The following is a 17,471-nucleotide window of genomic DNA, read 5'->3' on the forward strand; positions in this document are numbered from 1 at the left end:
AAGGAAACTTGAAAGGCTTTTTATTCCTGCTCTGTAACAAAGGTCATTTATTCCCTTTATGCTGTTCAGCCAGTTCAGGAAAATGTTGGCAGTAATCAAGCATGTAGAAGCCAGATTTTGCTGTCTTAGGCTGTCTTCCAGAACGTGGAAATGTACCTTCCTTGGTGGACCTCGAGCGACTGTTCGGTTTTACAGGGTTTATTAGAGCATCAGCATTTGTGGATGTAATTCCATAAAGGCTTTTGCAGCATAACGCATGTCCTGCAGTAACATCCTTCTCAGAAACAATCTATTCCAAATTAGAGTGTTCTATTTTTAGGCAAAGAAAAAAAAATGTCATTTAACGAAAAAAAACAAAACTGAGAAGGGAGGGAAAGCTTTTCAGCTGTTTTGGAGTTAAAGTCTGGGAAAATATTTTCTACGTTTAAAAAGGGATTTTTTTCTTAATCTAAATCATTGAAATATCTCCTGTGGCTAGTTATTTATGGAAGTTGGCTGCTTTTTAAGTGAGAAACATGGCAGTGAAAGCAATGACTGCTGTAGCCGAGCGGATAATGATTTCCATTGCAACCCTTCTCGTGAAAGTCACCCGTAACTTGCTAAAACATTCATGCTGCCACTCAGAGCTCCCGCGTCTGTTGTCCCTTCCTCTGCCTGGACCCGCGCACCATCCTGCCGAAACGTGGACTCTGCCCCGCCGCTGGCATCTGTCAATAGATTTAATCGCTGTCCCGAGGCCTTGATCTCTGTGACGGTGTTTTGTTTCAAGATGGTTCCAACCTCTCGCTGATTAGTTTACCTGCTGGGGAGAAAGGAACAGGGGTTTATTCGTCATCGGAGAACTTTCTTTGCGTTTTCATTTGAAGATCGCAACAACCGTAGAAATGGCTGGGAAGCTGTTGTTTAGTTAGAAAAATAGCCCTGTCCACTGCGTGATGCTAAGTAGGGCAATACTGCTTAGACGATATTTAAGGTGAATAACTCATCTAGGAAATGCATATATGTGAGGAGACAATTAAAAATGTGGAAGGGTCTTCTCTCCTGCTTCTGTATGTGTGGAATTGATGATTGTTAGGTCATTAGGATAAGTTTGACTGACTATGCGATCTTAAGAAATACAAACTCTTCTCTGGTCCCAGGTGACTTTTGCTAGGTAGGCAAGCATGCTTCGTGCGTAAAGCCTTGTGACTTGCGGCATTTTTAGCAACCGTGAGACACTTTGTTGAGAAGCAGTTGGTTTAGGCAGCGGTGTAAGACTTAAGTGCACAGAAATCTTGTTTATATAAAAATCTAATTTATTAATTAACTTCAATGTGCATCACTGTATTTGGCAATTTTAATTTTTTTCCACTGTAACCTTCAGATGAGTATCTTTGGCTTAAAGAAGAAATAAAGCTTTTTATGTAGGTATTACCTGTAAACCTTGCTAGGGTTTTATAAATCTCTCCATAATAGTGAGTGGGAGACGTTCTGTGATGATCATCATTGATCCTGCCAGACTTGTTGCTTGATGTCTTCAATCCAGCTGCAAGGCCAGAATTTCCCAGCTGTCCAGAGGAGCAGGAACCGCCTGAGTTCATCGAGGCAGGATCTCAGCTCTGCGGTTCTTCCAGGTGCCTCCACACTGATGTGTATCTGCACCTTCTGGAAGGATTAAACCCATCTTCTCTCTCATGGTCCATAAAACTTTTATAGGAGCGTTGCATCCATGCAGGACAAAGTGGGTACTTTGTCACTGCTTGTTAATCCTGGTCACTCCGTTACCAACTAAATATCTCTAAAGTTCAAGTAAGCACATTTGAAGCATAGTCAGACTGCAGCTGCAGAGGTTTTTGCATCTACCGCTTGACTTCAGCAAAAAGATACCACGTGCAGTCCAGTGTGAACACTTCTCACTTCCCCACCAGTCAAAAGGAAATACTTTAACATGTTTCTGGCATTTTAGACATGTTTTTGTCTCATTCCTGTTCGGCCTGCTCCCTTCCCCTTTTTGCTCACTGGCAGGTGGGAGACAGGTTTCTTTCCCTTGCCGACTTAAACTCACTTTTTATGAACCTTGTCTGAAAGAGCTGGTGTTGGGGGGAAGATTCTCTGAGTCATCATCTAAGAGGAAAGGGCAATGTAATTTTGCTGACAAAATGGCCACTGATGATGCACTCATGCTTTGTGCTTATTCCAGGCAAAATTGTGACTGTTGCCACTTAGTGAGAGTTTCTTGGTGTCTCTGAACTTCTGAATCAGGCAGCAGGAGACGAGAACTCAGGTTTGGGAATCGAAGCTTGTATATAACTGGGCATCCCTCTGTGTCACAAGGCACGAGGTTTCACCTCGGCTTCCCAGCCCATGAAACGGGGATAACCCATGCTGGCTTTCCTCCTGAGGAAGGGAGAGGAGCGTGCGAAAGCTTTTACATTTCCCAGATGTGAGTTGTTTTAGAAATCCTAGCTCTTGAGCTGCTTCCCAGCCTTTTGCAGTTGAAAACAAAGTAGTTACCATAATTATGTACTGAAGAATTTTTATTTGAAGTGGATAATCTCGTAGTGTAATTTTCTTGACTGGCTTTCAGAATGAGATGAAATGTTTGCTGTCTGTGCAGGATAGCCACATTTTTTTTTTCCGCTTTTACACAGCGCACTCAGTGCTCTTGTATTTTATATTTTTCCAAAGGAGGATATCGTTTCTGTGTCCTAAAAACCTACCTCATCCTGTTAAACTGTCTTTTGATCACAAGCAGTCTATTGCTTGTAATCACATGCAATCAGGAGGGAAACTCCTACCTGAGGCATGTGCTGACATGCAGCTTTCCAGCAGCGTGGGGAGACGGAGCAGGCTCGGGGAGCGAGCAAGCAAATCCGGACAGCTTATGGAGTGAAGAGAAGATGTCAAACGTGAGTTTACCAAACTTTTGGAAAGGAATGTTAGTATCGAGAATGATGTTCCTGAAATGGTCATTTCTCGAGCAATTCTTGAGCAAAGACAATTAGCAATTGCTTGTACAGCGTTTTTTCCTGCAGTTCCAAAACAGGATATCCGGAAGGACTACAGACAAGTTAAAATGTGTTTTCTGATACCTGTACTGCTAATAGCAGCTGACAATCCTGCATCCAGTGTTTCAAAGATGCTACTCAGATAATGTAAGGTACTTCTCCCGGGCTGGATTTTTCACACCATCTTGTTTCAGTTTTTAGTCCTCATGTCCCAGTACAGCATTGCCACATTTGTAAGTAAATTCTCTGGGAGATAATTTGCATTAGGCTCTTAACATTTTTTTTGTTTATTAGTACGAATTTTATCATTAGTTTGCTTGCATTTGCAACCTGATTTCTGGACCTACATTCCTTTTTGTCTCCCATTAATTAGGATTAGGATCCTGTTGTTGCTTTTTTCACTGTTCACTGTTGGCAGAGCTTGTGCTTGCACCTTCTATTAACTGTGCCATGGGTTGGCCTAAAATCCTTAAATATTCCTGTGTGTTGTTACATATGCTTGTGGCTTTAGATTTGGGAATTGAGTATAATTTTATAAGTTAGACAAAAAAGTGAAGATTTCCATATAGCTTTCTTCCATGTGAGAAACACGGAAGGGACACTAGTGTTGGGTAGTATTTCAGCTGGCCAGAAGAAATCATCTTTATGACAAATCTTGATGCGAATTTGTTCTTCAGGTACTTAAAAAGGCTCCTTAAAGTGCAGAAATATTTTTCATGAGATGTATAGCAGACTATTCACCATGTCTGCATCATGTGGCCATAATCTTTATTAGTCAGACACCGTGCTGTAGTTATTGCTTGAGATTATTAATAGATCAGGAATTTAAAGATACATCTTAAAACACCTCTAAACAAGAAGTCAAACCCGTCTTTGAAAGCTTTTGCTAAACACACACACAATCAGCCAAACAGTGGGGTTTTTCCTGATTTCTGCCTTCTCTCCTCTTACCTCTCTCTTCCTCATTCTGGAGGCTCAGATTCAGCAGGATTCAGGTCCTTCCCAGTCTGAAAATCATGCTGCGCTTTTTGTGTAATGCATCATGAACTCTTTTCTGTATCTCTTCACCTTTTAGGGCAGGTTCACCCCCATGTCCGTGCTTTTCCCCCCCTGTCCCTTGCAGCAGGGAAGAAAAATACTGAATATTTTTGGAAGAATGAGTTGTTGCAATGTCACCCACTGCCTTCATGTGCAGCGCTGTAGGATTAGTGCTCGAGCTGCTAGTGGATGCCTTGAGCTTTACTGGAGGGCACCAGGTCCCACAGCATGGCCCTGCCGGGAGGAGAGGGAAAAATTGCAGTGGTGCGAGAAGATAGGAGGGAATGTAACAGAGCAGCTTCTTAAGCATCTGGGATACCTACACTCAAATATGAGGAATAAACAGAAGTATTTGAATTCCTAGTGCTTAGCCATAGCTGTGATTCATCAATGTGATGGGCATCTGTCAACCAAAGGTCAGGCTTGTTGTCCCAGACGAGGATAACTTATGCAGAGAGGTTGGGTGGAGGAAGAAGGAAGAACCTGGTATATATACATATATATGTAGACTATTCATGGCCTGTGTGTAAGCCTGAAGTTGAGGAAGAGGTGAGAGACAAGCCGAGTGAATGGCTGAGTAATGAGCGAGAAGGGAGTTGGGTGATGTTATCCTGGGCAGGGACGATCGGATGGGGCTATCTGAAGTGTGTACTGCAGAGCCTGTTCATCAGGAAAAGGTGGTGGGAAGGAGGGGAAAAGGGGGTTTGTTGGTTTTGAGTAGCAAGTCTGCAGAAAAGAGGTCCTGGCAGAAATTGGGGGGTTGATTCCTTAGGTAAGGGGGAGCAAAATAATGCAGCAGGACAGGCAGCCCATTGGAGTCGTGGACCATGCTGGGGATAATCCTTTGGTTCCGGAAGAAGCCTGCAGGGAGAGCCTGGCTGGGAGGAGTTTGTGGACGCTGAAGATCGACCTCAGTTGGTTAAAAGGGATCACTAAGCAATGGGTTTTGCTTTTTGGAGGGAGGGAAGGAAGGAAACGGCACTTCTCTAAAATCCACTTTTCTTACTACCCACATCCCTTATTACTGAACTTCCACAAGCTCAAGAATGACTAGGGGATCTTTGGGGAAGATAACAGAGGACTGGCAGTTAATGCAAGAGGCACATTTTAGAAGGCACAGCAAAAAAGTGCAGAAAAAGGATGGGAAGCACAGCAGGATGTAGCTGGGGCTGCCCTGGCAGTTCGGTAGGATTTCTTGTGCAGCCTTCAGGTTTGTGAAATGTAGTAGCGCAGCACACATGGATAAAATAATGATGCATCATAGCCTTTTTGAATTGCCACCAGCTGTGTTCATAAAAAGTGAAAAGAAAATGTCTATAAATACATTAGAATTAGAGAAAAACAAAAGGAAATACAGGAGAAGTATCCCTCACAGGAGGCGATACCAAAAAAGGCTGAAAGTGCTCGGTGCCTTCTTTGGATTAGACTCCTTAGATTGCAAGAATGTGTTAAAAAAGCAAGGGGGTTTCAATAAGGGGCTAACTACGTGAGGCAGAGTAGGAATCCAGGAGGTAAAAGCAAGTCTGCCCAGCGTGGTGCACGGGCAGTAGCTGTTCAGTGTGCAGCAGGCAGGATCCCGTGAATCCATGTACCTTGTGTCCTAGATGCTGGCATTCACTTGCACTTCTCAGCAGCATTTGCACTTCAGCTGATAAACTGAATGCAAGCTTTGGGCCTCCAGTTGGCCATCGGAGGGTTAAGTAATCCTTCTGGATCTTCTCCGTCCCAACACTTCAGTGAAACAATAGGATTTCATATAGCGTGTAGGATTCAACATAGGAATTGCTGTATCTAACTGATTTTAATTTAGGTGATGCTGTCTCTATGTCTGCCAAATTGCATGTCCTGTGTTGAAGTCCATTTGAAGACTAAAATTGAGATGTCGTAGCTTGCGTGAAACTACTGTTTTGCACATTTCTATTTGTAATATGATTCTCTACAAATAGGCAAAAGCTTTTGTATCTCTAATTTAGAAAACACTGTGGCAGAGAAGTCTTTGTCAAACCCTGGGCCTAACAGTGCCTTTGCTGTTTTGCAAAGAAGAAAATTTCCATGGTATTTGTGTAGAGCACATGTGAAAGCATTGAAGAAACAAACTGATGTTCACACCATTGCTAGTGAAGGAGGCAGTGGCTCTACTCTAGAGCAGAGAAACGAAGACAGAAAATTAAATTACGTGGCCAGACTCTTGGAAAATCACTTATTGGCAACCAGGTGTTAAGACATTTCAAATACACTGTCTCTTTTGTCATTATTTCCAGCTGAGAGAAGAAAAACTACAAGAAGAAAAAGCTTCTGAGGATCTGATTCACAAGTTCATTCTAGATGACGTGGATGTAGGAAAAAGAAAAATGGAAGAACAGCAGAAAAAAGATGAATCTTTAGTGCTTAAAGTGAACCAAGAGTGTGTAAGTAAGCTTGTGCTTCTCTTTCCTATCCAAATCATAGACACGGACTGGTGGCTGAAAAGGTGCTAAGACTCAGTCATGGAACAAGAACTAGTTTTTTTAAGACCTTGACTAGTTGAGCATCTCCTGTTCCTGCCCGTTGAAACAAGGAGCTTTCATCCTTTGACACAGGGAACTTTCCAGGATTATTTGATTGACATCATTGTAGCCCTTGAAGGCTATTCAAGATTCTCGAGAACCATGTTAGTGAGAACTGTTACGACCACTTATGTTATTCTAGAGGTTTCTGTCCCCACTTTTACCCATTGTACTCGTGACGGAAGGTGCAGCTCTTCCAAACCATCAGTTACATCAGTAGAGGTGACCGCCCTGCTTTGTGTATCCTTGGTCTTCAGGCATACGTGCATTTCCATGAACAGATCTCCATGAATGCTCTACCACACCTCTACACCGTGCAGGTGTACCAAACTGTATTCCAGCAGATCCTTCATGCTGAGTTTTGCCTACTTCTCATTTCAGTTGTGAGACTGCGCAGGAAATGCTTTTTAGATTTAAAGACTGATAGGCTGATGTGTGGGTACTGAATAACGTCTTGTAGTACCTTTCTTGTAGGATTTCCTCACATTTCCTTGATCATTAAATTAACTTTCTTCAGTGACTGACAGCTACACATAGGAGCTGTGTGCTTATTTTTGCATTATTGATGCTTTTGGGGCCAGCCTCCAGGGAAGAGAGCTGCACAAGCATGTGTATCTGCTGGCAGGTTGCATTCTTGATTTATGTCCTCTAGGTGTAATCAGAACGCGGGTTTTTTGGAATCTTTAATATCTTTGCAAGAAAGAGCTTTATTTTCCAAGTGATTCTTTTTGTTGTACATGTCAGCTAACTCTTCCTTGATTGACTTCAGTTTCCTGAACGTCTCTCGGATTCAGAGAACGAAGAACCATTCCAGGGCAAGCAAACACATCGGTCGGCTTTTGTTTCCAAGACCAGTGCCTACTCCTTTGCTTTCCTTTCAGGGTAAGATGCCGCGACTTGATTCAAGCTGATTAATGTTCATTAGAGATGTAAATCTCACATTCTTTTGACTGTTGTTCTAAACATACCTGAGATGCTTTAAAGTTAATTTAAATGGTTGTTCCAATCCAAAATAAGTAATAATTTTTCTGGAATTTTAAACAGACTGATTGGTAGAATATAGCATCTGTCTGATTACCTCCTACCTGTTATAAAATCCTGGGGGTTAACAAAGTTAATGTTGATCCCATGAAGCAGAAAAATCATTGCCTGTAGATTTAAATGACAGAAATCATTAAAGTACAAAATTCTGCGTGATGATCTCAAGAGTACTGGATCCTTTTCCAGCACCGATATTAAGAGAGAGCGTCAGCCCCAAAGAGCTTATGATGCAGTGGAAGCAGCCGAGTAACTAAGGGTGTTTTCACAGGAGAAGCCCAGAGGTTTCCATAGCATCATTAGCTCTGACCTCAATTAGTTAAAAGCCGTAGGTGGAGGTGTCAGTGTGTTTAGCCCTTGAACACAGACCAGGTCTCTGTGGTAGATCCAAGATTCCTGGATCCCTTTACCCTGAGGGCATAGGAGGCACCTCGGGTGCTGCCAAGGCTGATGCCTCCCCCACAGGTAGCTGCTGCCAGGGCTGTTGGGCTGGTTGTTCCTAAGGTCATGAACAATCTCCTGTTTTCACACATCTGCTTTTCAGGAACCTAACCGCCAAGGTGGAAAGGAGTCGGAGCTGCAACGACACCATTCAGGAGAGATCAAAGAGCAGGCAGAGATCAGCCCCAGCCAACAAAACAAAGGTACCGGCTGCGTCTGGAAACATAGGGTTTCTATGTGTAACTGTTCTTATCTGAGGTTACACGGCGCCAGTAATCTGGAGATATAAAATACTGTGTTTGTGGCGCTGCTAGTGCTGTGTTATCGCCATGGGGCCAATCGTTTCCTTGCAGCTCACACTGAAAACCTGCTAGGTTAGAAGTTACTAAGCAGAAAAGTAGACAGCTTGCAGTGTTGTTTGTTAGCATTGGAGGATAATTGGCAGTTGGAAGGGTACTCGTCATGCTTTTGTTCTGTAATTAATTTTCTTTTCCAGGATGAATCTCCAGCCAATTAAATAAAAAGCCTTTTACAAGTTTAGAGAAATACCCTCTCTTCATCCCCCTTTCTCTCCTGTTCTTTCCAAAGATGTTTAAAGAGAGCAAACCTCACTGCTCTCCTGATGTTGGGATACTTTCTTTTGCACTTCCATGCTATGGGAAGAGCTGGCCTGGTCTTGCTTTAGGATAAGAGGAAATGGCCTCAAGTTGTGCCAGGAGAGGTTTAGATTGGATATTAGGAAAAATTTCTTCACCGAGAGAGTGGTCAGGCATTGGAACAGGCTGCCCAGGGAGGTGGTGGAGTCGCCATCTCTGGAAGTGTTCAAAAAACTTGTGGATGTGGCACTTCAGGACATGGTCTAGTGGGCATAGTGGCATTGGGTTAATGGTTGGACTTGATGATCTTGAAGGTCCTTTCCAGCCTTGGTGATTCTGTGATTCTGTGACTCTCTGCTTCCCCTCACATCCAGCAGACCAAGTGAATTAACCGTACCTGTTACCCTGTGCAACAGGCCTGACTTTTCAGTGCACCACAGCGCTTCAGAATGAGCGGTGATCATGAAGCACCGCTGAAAATCTGAGCCAGAGGTTTTTCAGGCTCTTCCAGCAGTAATTGCTGGGTACGTTCCACTCGCAGAATCATAGAATCACAGAAGGGTTTGGGTTGGAAAGCACCTGAAAGATCATCTAGTTCCATACCCCTGCCATGAGCAGGGACACCTTCCACTAGAGCAGGTTGCTCACAGCCCTGTCCAACCAGACCTGGGATGTTTCCAGGGATGGGGCATCGACTACCTCTCTGGGCAACCTGGGCCAGGATTTCACCACCCTCACAGTGAAGAATTTCTTCCTTAGATCTAATCTAAATCTGCCCTCTCTTAGTTTAGAGCCATTACCCCTTGACCTGTCACTCACTGGAAACAACCTTTGCAAACGTCTTCCCTTGCGCCATGTCTGGCAGCACCACTGACCCCTCTGGCCCCGCTAGCAGAAGCAAATTTTGCACGCTCGCTCTTGTACTCTTCTCTGTCTCTGATGCCATACTCTGCCTCCTTTCTGGTGGGCCTCTCCGGCCCGTGGGATTCTGGTGACTGGCATCAGCAGCTTAAATCATGAGCTGTGAGTTCTCAGCCTGGAACTGCTCCGCCAGGGAGGCTTGCAAGGACGTTCCACCGTTTTGTGCTGACAGCCCTCCTCCTTGGGCTCAGCTTCATCCCAGATAGAGAAGGGGACTGTTCAATTCAATTCAATTCAGAGCAAAAGCCTCTGCCATCCTTTAGAAGGTCAGTTTGATTGGGGGATGTTGCTTGGAAAATTGTAAGATCCTCACTGGGCACACTGAGTTGACCCCAGTGATACCTAGCTACACATCTCTGAGGTTATGAGCATGGACAATGGTCCAGTTCCCATCTAAGCTGATAGGAGCTGGACTGAGCTCAAAGCAAGGGTCTCTAACTGACCTTCCTGCCCAGGACTTTTCTTTTTTAAGTAGATAACTTATGGACCTGACCATTTAAGAGCTGCACTACAAGGGTGTTCCATAAACTTATTTTGACCTCAAAATAAGCTAGTAGAAACTCTCTTTTGGGCTAAGCAGGAAAAGGCTGTCATTGTTCAAACTAGCTGCTGGATAAAATCATTTCATCTTAGAGAAGAACATTTGCAGTTGTGTATGTGTGGCTTTTATTTCTGGTTTATTTGTGTCTGGATTCTCTGACATTCCAAATGTAGCAGCATTAAGAGATGGTTTTGGAGATGACAAGATGACAAGAAAAGCTGCTCTTAAGCTCTGCTAGAGGCTGTCTTTTAGCTATTCAACCTGGAGAAGACAAGGCTCCAGGGAGACTTTATTGCAGCCTTGTACGAAAAATGGGGACAGACTTTTTGGCAGGGCCTGTTGTGATAGGACAAGGGGTAATGGTTTTAAACTGAAAGAGGGCAGATTTAGACTAGATCTAAGGCAGAAATGTTTCACACGGAGGGTGGTGAAACCCTGGCCCAGGTTGCCCAGAGAGGTGGTCAATGCCCCATCCCTGGAAACATCCCAGGTCAGGTTGGACGAGGTTCTGAGCAACCTGCTGTAGTGGGGGATGTCCCTGCTCATGGCAGGGGGTTGGACTAGATGGCTTTGAAATGTCCCTCCCAACCCAAACCGTGATGCGATTCTGTGATTCTGTCTCAGGCAGTGTCCAGTGTGGTGGCCGCGGTGTGGTCTGGGACCACTCAAGGTTGTTCCACCAATCTGCCTTAGGCACATACACACCCTTTCTCATGATGTTTCGCAGCACAGTGTGTTAAACCTGGGCCAAATATTTATTCTTTCTCTCCTCTGCCTTGGTAAGGAGCAAAAAACCCTTTGGAGATGATTTCCCTTGAAGAGCATGGCTTGCTTCAGCCAGGGTGGTGCAGTGCTGCTCCATTTCTTCTTGTCTTGTCTTGCTTCAAGCTTTTTGCCATCAGAGTGGTTGCCACTTGCTCTGTCCCAGCAGCAAGAACAGCCCTTACACTGAAATAAATTTGAGACCTAGATCATGCTGGCCTCTGATGTCCCCTGCTTGTTATATATCAGCCATGAAAGGTGCCGTGACCAGCAGAGGCTGCCACAGCTGCTCCAGAGAGCTCTCCAGCTGGTCTGCTGCAGGAGCTGAGCATGGTAGCCTCACGGTCTCCTGTTCTCCTCTCACATGCTTGTCTGTATTCTTCTCAACGACAAACTCTTTGAGCTGTGGTGCCTTGCCTTGCAGGTGCCACCCGTCACCAGCTCGTCAACACCGCTGGTTGGAGTTTTGTCATCCACCCAAAACAACCGCTGCCTCTCTGCCCCAGACCTGACAGCAGAGAGACGCCTGGTTCTCAACCCCGTGTCATCCCTCTCGGCCCTGCACAAGCCGGAGCGATCCATCAGCCCCGAGAGCAATGACAGCATCTCAGAAGAGCTCAACCATTTCAAGCCTATCGTCTGCTCCCCGTGCACTCCTCCAAAGAGGCTTCCTGACGGCAGAGTCCTGAGTCCTCTCATTATAAAGTCCACCCCCAGAAACCTAAACCGGAGCCTGCAGAAGCCAACCACCTATGAGGCCAGTCCTAGAATACTGAAAAAATGGGAGCAGATATTTCAGGAGCGCCAGATCAAAAAGACTCTCTCTAAAGCGACCCTTACGTCCTTGGCTTCGGAGCCTGGGGAAGACGTTATAGTTCCTGACATCACCAACTCCAGCAGTTGCACTAAAGAGCAGCCGCAAATGCAGGATGATCACCTTCCACCTGACACAACAGGAGACCCTCGCCCCGAGCTGGATTTCTTTCCTTCCATCAGTGAAACGAAGCTGGGAAGAGGGAGTGAGAAGAACAGAGATTCACAAGCCGTAACAACAGGCGACAGCGCTGCCGAACCAGATGCAAGATCAAACGTCACCTCCCTAAGCACACGAGTGTCCGAAGTCCCTGATCTAAAAGTGAACACATTCATGGACAAATCCTGTCTTAGTCTTGGCTCGAAAATGCTGAGCAGAAGACTCATGGGCGTCGGTGCATCGCTGCCTGACAACAGCACGCTAGGAGTCCCCATCAAGACATCGGGAAAAAAGCAGCTGAAATACCTGAACAACAGCGAATTGATCAACGTGCAGAACAGCACCTGCAATTCCGTTGAGAACATCATCGGGGAACAGCCCCCATCGCTGAGACGGGGCCGGAAGAGACGCTGCAAAATGAAGCACTTGGAGCACAATGGCTCCGTCAAAAGACTGAGGCACACGGCAGGGGAGGGGGGCTTGCCTCCGGAGGATCGCTTGGTACGGGAGATGGAGCAGAAGCTCCAGCAAGAGGAGGAGGACAGGAGGTTGGCCCTGCATCTGCAGCGGATTTTCGACAGCGAGAATAGGACAGTGGATAGGCGGAAAGTCAGAGTTGACCGGTATCTGCTGCGGTCAAAGAGCACTCTGGGTGCTAAGTAGCACTAGTGGACAATGTTGCCTTTCTAGAGGACAATGAGGTTTATCAGATTATCTTATAGGAAAACTATTTTTTGTCATACTTCCACCCACAACGATTGTTTTTTCATTTTGGTGGTAAGACATTTGTAGTCCAGTTCAAAGAGAAGCCAGAGTCCTTTCAGATTAACAAAAAAAAAAAAAAAGAGAGAAAAAAATCCTCCAGCTTTCTGGTCCATTTCTGGTTCATTGGTCTGAAAGAAGCGTCCATCCCTGTGAATACGCTGCAACGCCTCTACGTGCAGTCGGTAACATTTGGGTTCCCCACCTGGGAGGGCTGTGTGAGCAGTATGTAGGGTACGAGGTAAGGACCTCATACATTCCTTGCCTTGCCGCTTCAAGATGCCGAGAGAAATCAGAGTTCTGCTCATGGAAAGCAGGCTTTTTCTGTCATAGAAACAGTCTTCTCCTCCTCTGCCTGCCCCGTTTTCTTCCTTACACTGCAGCTGGCTGTGATGGTCAGAGCGTTACCATGTCAGCGTGTTGGAATGACCTGACTTGAGGACTGGTGGGGAGGGAGGCTGACTGGTATTTCTGCTGGGAAGTACCAAACAGATCCACCCGTCGTACTTAGGAATGAATGTATATGAGCTGTCTGCGCCAGCAGTACGGGTCATAGGTTACTTTAAGTAGAAGGCCGAATGCAGTGAAGAAAGACATAATATAAGGATTTTACTGAAAAGCATTATAGGAACTTGCACATTGATGTTAATGACACAGCAGAGAGCTCGGGTAGAGCAGCTTGGAGCCATGCTCCGGACGCTGTGACCCAGGGAGCAAATGCAGCTTTTCTCCCGGTCCCTGTCTCTTCCGAGGCAAGAGGGTTTCATATTCTTCCCACCAACATTGAAATGTAGAAAGGGAAATGCTGGCCAGGTGATTTCAGGAATTGTAGAATAGTTTGGGTTGGAAGGGACCTTTAAAGGTCATCTAGTCCAAGGGGAAGGACAGTCTCCCTGCTGACATGTACCCTGCGGGTTCTTGCTCAGGTAAGAGATCTCTCAGCACACCTAAGACCTGTCCTTACATGTCCAGGACTGACCAGGCATCTGATGCATCGCCATCCTCTCCCAGGCACCCGATGGGTTGGCAGTAGAGTTGGGACAGGAGCCCGGCCCTCCCGGCCCGCAGGCACACGGACGCGGGTGCTCGGGGCGACGCACGCCTGCCCTGCCCCTGCTCCGAGCTAGCTGTCTTCAGGTTCAAACCACTAAGAAAGCTCAGGTGAGCGATGCACTAAAAATTTCCACTTTTAAGTCATGCAGTCGGGCCCAGCAGGCTGGACCAGAGCTAGCTCGGAGCCTCTGGGCTCTTCTTGTTTGTAACACTCTTCCCCATCATCCATTAGCAGCACAATAATTGCGTTATTTCCAGTAATCGAGCTCGCAGAACATCAGCGTAACTTGATACTTGAAAGCTGCCTTGCAGTGTATTCACTGGGGACCCTCAGCGCCTGCAGGGACCTTCGTCCAGGGCGGAGGCTGCGGCGTTAAGGATCTTGCTGACCCATGTGCCAGATGACGAGTGGTATTTTCAGGATGTAAGTGAAGCACAGAGCTGGGGCAAACTTGCCATGACCCAGGCCCTGAAGGGAGGACATTAATCTGTGCATTTAAACAGATGGATCTGATCTAAGAGAACGGTCATTGCCCAATTTCCTCAATCTAAAAAATGGTTGAATTTCCCCCTCCATCTTAAATGGTTAAAAAAAGAAAACGGGAACTGGTTTTCTTTTTCTCTCCCGGCGTACTTGCATAACTGCAAGGACCCTGGCGCTTTTTTCCTAATTGAACTGGATTTTTTTTTTTAAAAGAAATCTTATATTTTAATGGATAAAATTTATATATTTTAAATACTATATTTCAACAGATTGACACTTTCATTTTGAGAAATCTTATAGCAATGATTCCATAATATATCTCTCTCTCTATCTCTGTATCTCCTTAACACACAAACTACTGGATGTTTAAAGTCGTACCTAGGGCCAGCTAGACCTGGGCTGCTTTGCCTACCCACTGCGGCTCGCGTCCATGCCCTCTCACGCGCCGCAGCCTCGTTAGGTGCTGATTGAAGCAGGCGCTTTTGGCCCAAACCAAACCCTGCTCCTGTACCCAGCTGTGAACTGGAAGGAAATTGAGAGAGGCCTTGACCGGACCTAGAAGAGCGGCACAGAGAGAAGGGGCGATGGCCTGGGTCTGCAGTGATTTCTAAAGAATAAGCTCGGGAGGGAAACCCACAGCTTTTACTCAGAATCCATGCCATTTTTCCCAGCATTTTGAGCTGAAGCGTGCATTTTTCCCAAGTGCATCTAAATTTATAATTATTTTTACAGGCCCCCTTTTCCCTGCTCCTTCCCTGCGGTTAATCCCTTGAGCCCGAATCAGAGTTCCCTAAACAGCTTCCTTCTTTATCGCGGCGCTTGGGCAGTTTTCGTCCAGGCTTGGGCTGCCGGGCGCTGTCTGAGCAAGCCTACACCACAAAAAACTAGATCTACACGCTGAATGTATCCTTTCTTTCCCCTCTTAAAAGAGATTTTGCAGTCCAACGCACCAGGCCAGTGTCTTAAATATCTTCTTTTTTACAAATTACATAAATATTTAGTTTTTTGTGTGTTAATTTCCTCTTTCTAAATCTGAGCTGGGCAGAAGCGCAGGAGGCAATGCCTGGAGCCTTCACTCACTGGGCAGCTGGCTCCCCCCGAAACAGAGAGCCCGCGTCCCGGCAGCGCTGCTCGGCTCCCTAAGCATCACGCATGGTCTGTTGCATCCGCATCGAAGGAGACCTTTGGTCGTGGCGTTGCAGTCACGGCGTTGGACAGGTTGCGGTGGCAGCAGCTTTCAGTAAAGCATCAGGGTGGGATCGATCTCTGACGAGGTTGTGCGCCCACAGGTTTTTTTAGTCCGATGAAGCTGCTGGCTGCATTTCTACGTTCGCTTCTCCACCCAGTTGCTTAAGGACTGGGGAAAACATGGGCCGTTTTCCAGCCGGCTCACCTAGACTCTCTCGCCTTCTTCCTGAGCTAGCTGAGCGGGACTGCCCTCCGCTGAAATCCACCCGAGGTGGCATCGGGTTCAAGACTCAAGGCGATGTGAAGCTAGGTTGAATGTTTTATTAATTTAACACTCTGTAAGTTTGTGTAAGCTTGCACAAAAAAAAAAAAAAATTGTATATAATTACACTTAAAAGAGCAGGAATTCCCAGCCTCTACCCTTTAAAGGTCAGGTATGACGCTACCTTTGCCACAAACAGTGCCAGCTGAGAAGTAAAATACCTCTTGCTGAACAGTGGATGCAGCACAAGATCTAAGATGAAACTAAGTATTTATTTACGCTTATATAAAAGTCATTTCTCACCCTCCTCCTTTCTGCAGCCACCTTCACTCTGGGATGAAGGCAGTCCTTGCCGGCTGTGGGACAGTGCAGGCGGGCGAGCATCCTCCCAAAATGTGAAGCTGTCTTATCTTGTGAGAAAAAAAACCAAAACAGGTCAAGAGAGTGCTCTGCCAGTAGCGCTGGAGGGGCTGGGGTTGGTTCAGCGACAGAAGGACTGTGTCTGCCAAAGATGCCACCGACTCCGGAAAGTTGCTTTCTGACCCTCTGGAGCTCTCTGCCCGGGAAAAGCTGTACAGAAAGGTCCATGTTTGGAGTCAGTGAGATCAGATAAATGAAGGAAAAGTGCCAAAAGAAGGGATCATGCCAGATGATTGTATAATGTTGTTCTATATTGTCAGTATTTTTTCTTCAAATGCTATTGTACATGCAGTGCACAGTAGTCATGAAGCGTAGCTTGAACAAGCGCTTCTATTTTCTCAATGAAAGCAAAGGGGGAGGTTGAAGCCTTAAAGACTATCGCTGATTTTAAAAACAAGCCTTCAGCAATGCTCCGAGGACAGACCCCAGGGCCCCGCTGGGAGCCTCCGAAAGCCCTGTGCCATCTCCCAGTCGTCTGGCAAAAGGTTGACAAGGAGGTTGTCCCGTGTGCGGGGGGAAGCATTTGACAAAGATTTGGCCCCTTTTGCCTGTTTGGGGACCCAAGAGGAAAACTAATGACTGTTGGACGCAGCGGTGTCACCTGGTACTGTGACGGAGACCCATGGGATATCCCCGTGGATGGCAGCTGGGTGGAACTGGGACACGACGCCAGTTTGAAATACAGCGCGGAAGCTGGGATGATCCCCACGTGTCGCACGCATCGGACACAAACCTTTCTTTTCCCCGTCTCCGTAAAACACTGCAAAGCATCAGCTCTAGAATTAGCTCTTCACTATGCAAACAGAAAAACCTTCAGCTGGTGACAAAGGGGGTTTGTGTATGCCTGGTTTCCTTGGTGTTTACTGTCAAACTGTTTAAAACAAATCTAGATGTTGCTACACTTTTTTCCTGATAAACGCTCTAAATCGTCGTGCTTTTGTGTTCTTAGCTCGCCAGCGGAGCACTGGGGTGGTAAAAGACTTACGGTCATTTTGGGTCTCAGCTGAACCACCGTGGCTTCATCTGAATGTTTTAAAAAGTGATGGAAGTTACCGAAGGACTGCTGACTTGCATGTGTAAAATGTGTGGGTAAAATGACATGCAGGCGTCCGTCATGTTGTGGCTTCTGTTATTTGGAACAGAGTAAATCCTGCTTGTGAAAAAATTGTCACAAACCAGAAATATGCCAACTGTGTACAAATAACATGTACATTTTAACAGCAATGAGGACTTGAACTGCAGGACAAAGGCCGAGGTTAAAACAGAATAAAACCAGATTCTGACAGTGAACTACCTGTTTCTGCTGAAGTTGCTGCGCTTGGAAATAAGCAGGATCCTACTGCTGCCTATCGCAAACGGGTTACAGTCACCCCTGGCTGAATGAGGTTGTTGAATAACGTTTTGCAGAAAAAAAGAAAAAAGGGGAAGGTGAGTATAGTGACATATTTGTCATGTAGGT

At 45.9% G+C, this 17,471-nt stretch overlaps 1 protein-coding gene across 1 annotated transcript in view; it reads left to right on the plus strand.

Annotated features, from left to right (window-relative positions):
- Positions 1-12,506, plus strand: part of RNF169 (ring finger protein 169) — a gene marked incomplete at its 5' end in the record, with an annotated part of 12,675 nt that extends 169 nt beyond the window's left edge. Inside the window, 4 exons of the mRNA XM_010293213.1 lie at positions 6,287-6,433; positions 7,341-7,453; positions 8,154-8,253; positions 11,295-12,506. Coding sequence (XP_010291515.1) covers positions 6,287-6,433; positions 7,341-7,453; positions 8,154-8,253; positions 11,295-12,506 — 1,572 coding nt within the window. The remainder of the gene's footprint in view (positions 1-6,286; positions 6,434-7,340; positions 7,454-8,153; positions 8,254-11,294) is intronic.
- Positions 12,507-17,471: the final 4,965 nt, after the last annotated feature.

The sequence above is a fragment of the Phaethon lepturus genome, unplaced genomic scaffold (genome assembly GCF_000687285.1).
Source record: "Phaethon lepturus isolate BGI_N335 unplaced genomic scaffold, ASM68728v1 scaffold25728, whole genome shotgun sequence".
In the NCBI taxonomy this organism is placed as follows: Eukaryota; Metazoa; Chordata; class Aves; order Phaethontiformes; family Phaethontidae; genus Phaethon; species Phaethon lepturus.